At 41.5% G+C, this 8,114-nt stretch overlaps 1 protein-coding gene across 1 annotated transcript in view; it reads left to right on the top strand.

Moving 5' to 3' along the window:
* Window positions 1-1,035: 1,035 nt before the first annotated feature.
* UACA (uveal autoantigen with coiled-coil domains and ankyrin repeats) overlaps window positions 1,036-8,114 on the top strand; it is a 102,735-nt gene continuing 95,656 nt past the window's right edge. Inside the window, exon 1 of the mRNA XM_031002355.3 lies at window positions 1,036-1,348. Coding sequence (XP_030858215.1) covers window positions 1,271-1,348 — 78 coding nt within the window. The 5' untranslated portion in view covers window positions 1,036-1,270. The remainder of the gene's footprint in view (window positions 1,349-8,114) is intronic.

The raw sequence follows: 8,114 nt of genomic DNA, 5'->3' as shown, positions 1-8,114 counted from the left end.
GCTGTCTCTCCAAGAAATTCTGAAAACTTTCTTACAGTATTGGAAGAAAACCTTGCGTTACTATAAAGAAACTCTAAAGAGAGCAACTGACCTTTCAGACAAAAAAGAGTCCTTTGTTAGTCAGAAAATGTGGACCGTTTGTCTTTTCAAATGGATGCATGCTACGATAAACGTTTTGCTGGGGGGGAAAATGACTCCAAAGACTTGAAGATGTCACACGAACAGCAAATTATTGGGTGCTGAGCACCTTCCTGTTTCTTCATCCTCTTAAATAATTTTTACTAACCCAGATTTCTAGGTAAGATGATTTAACTTCATCGTATACGTTTACATGTAATGTGTTTCTACAGAAAACAAAAAACCTTTTTGAAGAAAAAAGGGCGTAACTTTTTTTTGACAACTTAAATCACTGGCTGTGGGAGTCATTTTTAATTGATGGCACCTCTTCTCCTCCCTCCCGCCCCGCCCCTATTCCGTCCCTTTGCTTCCAATACGGCGGATTCTTCATTCAACAAACAATCGAGCACGTAACTTGTACTGTAACTTACTATAACGTCTTTCAAGGTCTTTCTTAACTGTACGTTTTTCTGCACAATCAGCACCTTATTTCTTAGAGACTGTTTATTTCTGGAATTTTTGATGCGTGTGGTGGTTTCCAGGCACCAGGATTTGGTAGTAAAACAGGTGACTGAAAAGAAGTTGCTCCTGAAAGCTGTTCTGTGTGCAGGTAACCAAGAGTCATTTCTAAGACCAGACGGAAGGGAAGGAACTTTACTTGGTAAAGAGCGCGTGGGTGGAAAGAGGAGGGGAGTCCGGGAAGATGAGAGGTGGCAAAGGCGGGACCCCGTGTTCTCTCTAGATCTTAAGCTCCGGGTGGGCGGGCGCCGGTGGCCTGGAGCCCGGCCTGCGCGCATCTCCACGCCTCTGGCCGCCCACCTCCTCCGCCCCTTCCCGGGCTAAAGTTCCCAAACTTTTCCTCCAGCGGGGAGAGGAAGGGTGTTACTCAGTTTAAAAGGGAAGTCCCGCCCCATTCCCGGATTCCGATTGGTCGCGGTTTGCCACGCCCCCGCCAGGGCAGCGGGTCGATTGGCTACGGGAGGGGAGCCCCGCCTCAGGCTCGTCGACGACTGCTGCCTGGGGCCCCCAGGTGGCAGGCAGGTGGGGCTGGCACAGCCCGCGCCGCCTCTGCTGCAGCCGCTGCCGTCTACTCCTTGCGCGCTGGCACTCCGCAGCCTTTAAGGTTCGCGCGGGGGCCAGGCAAGAGTTAGCCATGAAGAGCCTCAAGTCCCGCCTGAGGAGGCAGGACGTGCCCGGCCCCGCGTCGTCTGGCGCCGCCGCCGCCAGCGCGGTGAGTCCCGCGGCCCGGGCTGCCAGGCGCTCCGCTCCTGGAGCAGCGCAGCCCTCCTTTGCTGGCGAGTTCGTGCGCCGCCTTCCTCTGCTTTTCCTCTGCCAGTTCGGCTTCGGCGGCCCTGGCAACTCCTCCCTGAGGCCGGAGACTCCGTCAGCCCAGAGACCCCGGGGATCCACCCCGCCGCCGCACCCGAGCCTCTACGGGTCTCTTCCCCACCCCTTTCTCCCAAGCCTCCGAACTTCTGGAAGAAACCTCAGTGCGGCGGTTCTGGCCCCCTCCTCCTAAATCCAAAGTTCCTCGATTGGCACCCCTACTCCGCTCTTCCCGTTGACCCCCCTCGTCGCTCTCCTCTCCCGGCGCTCGCCCTGCTGCCCACGCCCGCTCGGCCGTGTTGGCTCCCCAGTCCCCGGGGCCGGGGCTCGCACCAGGTAGGGCAGGTGGGTAGGGTTGCGCACCCCGCGCCACCGTGCCCGGACTCCGGACCTTCCCTGGGTCTGAGACAGCGTCAAGCCCTGCCGGGCTGGTGGACGTTCCGTGCTGGTCGCTGTCGTTGTCACTGGGAAGTTTGATTCCCCAGCGAGGCAGAGGGAATCGGCTTAGTCGTAAAGACAAAACCCCACAGGGTGGTGACCCTAGAGGTGGTGAAGTTGGGAGGGGTGGTGGTGATGTGGGTTGTGTAAATCGCACCTGTGGGGCGGGATCCGTGCGGGGCGCTTTCGGTGCTGACCTGCAGCGCGGCCTCTGTGCGCGCCAAGGAGTAGTCAGGGCCTCTTTAGTTGGCAGGAGAACAGAAATCTTGAGAAACAGCCTGACCGCAGATGTTGTGATTTAGATAATTTGTCACGTTACAAGAATGGCGATATCATCAAAATTCTATATCATTAAAATAAGTGCCACTTACAAAGTCTTGGAAAAGTCGAACGTAAAGGAGTTGTTATGCTCCAACTGCATAGTTACCTAGTTGGGGTAATTAAAATGAACCTTTACAATTCAACGCAGATTTTACCAAAGGATTATATTCTTTTTATCAGAATACTAACTAATCTGCTTCTGCTTTTTTGAGTTAATTCAGAGTTGTGCCTTTCTCTCCACCTATATCGAGGATTATTTTACTTGGACATAAAGGAAATTGTGGAGGAACTAACTAGACTTAAATTCCTATTTCAAAAAAAGTAGATTCAGATGACATAATTGATGTTCTTTGATAAAGCATGAAGTCGTTTTATAAGCTCATAGAACACAGAGATTACTTTGTTTCACTTTTTTTTTTTTTAAAAGTAACTGGCAGAAATGTCATTTAGTGATATTGGAGTTCATTACAGTTAAGATTCTACTTCTGTAATGCAAGTTGTGTTTTTAGCCTTATAGAAGATACAAGTTTCTAGATTTATTAGCTTTATTTTCTCTGGTTGTGTTTGATTTGCACTAAGGATGTACATCCCACTTGGAGGTTTATATGCCTTAATTTTATCCAGTTTTCTAGAAATGCAGAGTATTTAGTAGGTATTATCAGCATGATAGTTTGCATTTTATACATTTGGAACATAAAGTGCGTATCTCTGAGCTTAAATCTTTAGCACTCAATTGAGCGTTCTATTTTTCTCAAAATGACATAATAAAGGTAAACATGATATTAAACTATGTAGAAAAAGCAAACATTTTTGTTTAAATATTAGAATAAGTTCTGTACAATTTAAAAATAAAAGCGTAATGATGAATAAAACTTAGAATGAATTCTGTAAAATTTTAAAATAAAACTGTAGTGATGAATAAAACCAAACCAAGCATTGATAGAATAAAGCACATGTGCAGGAGAAATAGATCCTTTCTGCTTTTCAATCTATAAACCATAATCCCAGATTTGGTCACATGTGTAAGTATTTATTGTATGATTGGGCCACTCTTTTTTTCTTTTTGCCTTTAAAAACAGTTATTTTTTGAATAGGTAATATAGCACATGGTTTAATATTGGAAAGGAATAAAAATATTTACAACAAAATATCGACACCGTGTTTCCCTAACCCCTGCTTTCAGCCACCCTGCCCCCACTTCCTGAGGCCACTGATGATACACTTGCTTGCATGTTCCTCCAGAGAGAGCTTAGCATATACAAGCAAATATGAATATAGTCACCCTTTATAGAAATGCTAGCACACTGTAGCTGCTGTTTCATATCTTGGACTTTTTTTTTTTAAACTGTAAATAGAGCCTCCCCATTCATATCTTTTGCTGTAATGTACAATTCTGTGATTAATATTCATGTTTCAAGTGTGTGTCTGTACCTGTAGGATTAATTCCTAAAAGTGAATTGCTGGGTTAAAGGATATGTGCATTTGTAATTTTGAAGGATGTTGTCAAGTTTCCTTTCATGCATCATGGAACCAACATATGAGAAATGTTTTCCAAGCTTTTAATAGAAGTCTGTTCAAAGTTTTTGACCTTTGCTAGCCTGATAGGTAAGAGCAGTTTATCCTTTCCATTTTTCTTTTTCTGTTTTTTTTTTTTTTTTTGAGACAGAGTCTCGCTCTGTCGCCAGGCTGGAGTGCAATGGGACCATCTTGGCTCATTGCAACCTCCGCCTCCCAGGTTCAAGTGATTCTCCTGCCTCAGCCTCCTGAGTAGCTGGGACTACAGGCGTGCACCACCACGCCAGCCTAATTTTTGTATTTTTAGTAGAGACAGGATTTCACCATGTTGTCCAGGATGGTCTCAATCTCTTGACCTTGTGATCCACCCACCTCGGCCTCCCAGAGTGCTGGGATTACAGGCGTGAGCCGCTGCGCCTGGCCTATCCTTTCCATTTTTCTATTGGGTTGTCGATATTTTTCCCTATTCATTTGTATATACTTTATATCAGGGAAATTAGCCCTTTTCATATGAATATTATTTCTTAATTGGCTATTTGTCTTAAGATATTTTTATGGTGGCATTTGCTGTGCAGAGAAGGTGGTTATTTTTATACAATTGAATTTATAACCTTTTATGATTTTTAGGTTTATGTAATATCTTGGCCTTTCCACTCTGCAATATTCAATATTAAACAACCCCCCTCCCCAACTTTCTTCTAGTTTTTTTTCTTTTTTTACATTTAAGTCTTTGATACATAAGATACTTATTATGGTGTAAAGTACATCTTAACTTTCTTCTCTTTCCTCTATGGGTACTTAATTTGGGTCTTAAACTGTTCATTTAATTATCTTGGAAATAGTCACTATTTGCTTTGCACAACTTTGATTTGAGATAAAATTTTAAAATGTTTATTTCATAAATAATTTCCTTTGTGTATTTAAGCTTATTATCTGAAGAAGACACAGCAGTAGACTGAGGTATGTGACATATGCAGTATTTTATTACATAATATGTGGAATACAGCATATTAGCTTAGCATGCTAAATTAGAATTATGTGCAGATTATGGGCAAAAGTAGTAATTTTAAATATTCTGAATAGTACTATTGTTATAAATATGCCAATGAATTTAGGGTTTACTAAATGGGAATGTTTGTACACATATAAATGTAGTTCACAATTACAAATTCCGGATAAACTGCATTTGTGGATTAGTCCTTTACTAGCAAATCTGGAGATGGCTGCATCTGTTAACCATAAATGAAGAGTGTTTTTATTGTTACATTTATTATTTATTTATTTATTTTTCGAGATGGAGTTTCACTCTTGTTGCCCAGGCTGCAGTGCAATGACGTGATCTCGGCTCACTGCAACCTCCGCCTCCCAGGTTCAAGCAATTCTCCTGCCTCAGCCTCCCAAGTAGCTGGGATTACAGGCACTTGCCACCATGCCCGGCTCATTTTGTATTTTTAGTAGAGAGGTGGTTTCACCACATTGGCCAGGCTGGTCTCAAACTTCTGACCTCAGGTGATCCGCCCACCTTAGCCTCCCAAAGTGCTGGGATTACAAGCATGAGCCACCGTGCCCAGCCTGTTACATTTATTTTTAATCACTTACTAAATTGGAGCTTCGGATTTCTAAAAGGGATAATTTGATGACTATAAATACTGTACCAGATCTGGTTAATTATGTGTTCAGTTATATGTATAGTGAGAATATGCTTGTTCCATTTTCACCTAGTTTAGGAAATTTAATATAAATTAAGGGACTGTAATTCCAGAAGTAGTAGAAGTGCTGCAAACAAATATCGTAAGCAGACATTTTAGAAGGGGATTCCACTTTAAATTGGATTGCTTGAGCCCAGGAGTTCGAGACCCGCCTGGGCAACGTGGTGAAATCCTATCTCCACAAAAAATACAAGATTAGCCGGACGTGATGGTGCATGCCTGTGGTCCTAGCTGCCTGGGAGGCTGAGGTGAGGGGATCACTTGGGCCCAGGAGGTCAAGGCTGCAGTGAACTGTGACTCCAGCCTGGGTGATAGAGGGAAACCCTGTCTCCAAAAACAAACAAACAAAAAGTCGTAGCAGAGTACTTTGATTGTAGAAGTAATCTCTGACCTGAGAGGTTCTGTAGTGATTATTTTTGCTGCCCTTTCTCTAGGCTGCTCTTAAAATGGGGCAGTGAATTTGATAAATCAGAACTAAATATGTTTTAAAGCATCTTGCTATAATGCCTCAGCACTGCGAAAAAATACTGGTATTTCTAAAAGAATTTAGAGTTACAAATATAGCAACTGAAAAAAATCTTCAAAAACATTTTCTGTTTCCACTAATAACATTAGTTTGAGATGTTTAGAAAGCATAAAGGATTAAACATGATTTTGTTTTAGTTGTTGATTTTGAGAATGAGGGCTTTGTGTTTTCCACTGAGGGATTTGGGTGCATTTGAAAAGATCTTAATGTTATTCTCATAACAGCGACTTTTGGGTAATGTAAATAAGATAACAAATTGTTATGTTTAGTTTAAACTCATGATACTTAAGCACTGTTTACTCATTGTCATTAACTATTCCAACCTTAAATTAAAAATGCTTACCTTAATTAAAGCTGTATTCAGACAACTTCCTATGGTTATCCCTGCGTTGAATTTCTTGTGCTTCTTGAAGGAGGATTACAATAAAGAAACCCTCCTTTTATAGTTTTTGATTTCAACCCTCACCCTGCAGCAAGTTTATTCAGAACATTATGTTGATTTGAATTGCTGAATTTTATTGTAATACCAAAGCAGAGTGGTTTGGTGGGTCTTTTGGTGCATAATGAGTCCAGGTACTTTAGGTGATGAGTAAAGGATTTTAATTACTTTTTTAATAAGGATGGTGTAATGATTATATATACTTATGGTGCATCATATGCATTGTTCAAATTAAAAATGATTAGTTCAGGAAGTAGACTTTGCTCAGCAGTTGCCTTATTTAGTTTGGAAAACATTTATGGAACACATAGGCTCAATAATGGATTAATTAGGTCCTCTTCGAAGAAATGGATAATTCCAAGTTGAAAGCAGAAAGTGTGGAGGATGAACTTGGAGTCCCCTTGTCGTGCTGGAGTGTAAAGAGGCTGTCAAAGATTAGGACTCTGGAGCCAACTCAAAGAGGCTCTCAGTTGCCCAAAGATGGGACAGTTTGATCATCAGGAAGAATAACAACTGTAGTGCACTGAAATCCTTAAATCCATGAGTTTGTAATGATGACCAAAAAAATAAAAACAACTCTTGACTTTTGGAGGATGCTAGGAAAGTGATGCATTCTTTCAAGATCAGGAAAATAAAGGGAAATAATAAAACATTTATTGTGCATTTCCTGTGAGAACTGTATCTCAAGGTAGCCAAATAGCTGATAAGAGGAAGTGTCTGTTTTAGGTTGCCACTAATAGATGAAGAAGGGATGATGTAATTAGTATATCATGTATTCTGTCCCAGCTAATATAAGAAGAAGGGGTGATAGAATTAGTATATCATAACTTTACAGCTCCTAATGAATTAATGAATCTAGAGTCTATAGACATGATTATCAGAGGCTACTAATGTCTCAAAAAGAAAGACAAGCAGGCATAATATATCTTGTGGTGGAAATATTTATTACCACCTATTAATAGTCTTGCCAAAATAATCACCCTTTAGCTATAACCATGATTTTGTTTATTGTCATACAATAATTTTGATTATTGTCATACAGGGAACAAAGGAAGATAGGGATGCAATCAGCAAAATTCTGATCGTGGAAATCTATGGAAAAATGAAATGGTTTCTTAAAAATTATAAATTGTAAGAAAAGGAAAAAGAGGAGAAACCTATGGATTACAAGAGATTTAAGAGATTAAAATACATACTAGCCAATTGCAGTGATGGACTTAATTTAGATCCTGATCAACTACTTGTAAAAAGTAAAAGTTTATGAAACAATTGAGGAAATGTAATCATCAGCTGGATACTTGATGATATCGAATTATTTGAAACATTTAAATGTGACAGTGGTAGTAATGTGGCTGTGTTTATAAAGAGTCTTTATCCTTCTTTATTTTATTTTTTGGAGATGGAGTCTCACTCTGTTGCCCCAGCTGGAGTGCAGTGGTGTGATCTCTGCTCACTGCAACCTCCGCCTCCTGGGTTCAAGTGATTCTCCTGGCTCAGCTTACCGAGTAGTTGGGATTACAGCTGCCCGCCACCATGCCTGGCTAATTTTTGTATTTTTGGTAGAGACAGGGTTTTGCCATGTTGGCCAGGCTGGTGTTGAACTCCTGACCTCAGGTGATCCACCTGCCTCGGCCTCCCAAAGTGCTGGGATTACAGGCATGAGCCACCTCGCCTGGCTGAGTCTTTATCTTTCAAAGAAATATTTTGAAGTCTGGGATTTGCT

The sequence above is a fragment of the Gorilla gorilla genome, chromosome 16 (genome assembly GCF_029281585.2).
Source record: "Gorilla gorilla gorilla isolate KB3781 chromosome 16, NHGRI_mGorGor1-v2.1_pri, whole genome shotgun sequence".
Taxonomy (NCBI): domain Eukaryota; kingdom Metazoa; phylum Chordata; class Mammalia; order Primates; family Hominidae; genus Gorilla; species Gorilla gorilla.
The sequence above is the reverse complement of the archived record's forward strand: the minus strand, read 5'-3'. Positions and strand labels throughout refer to the sequence as shown.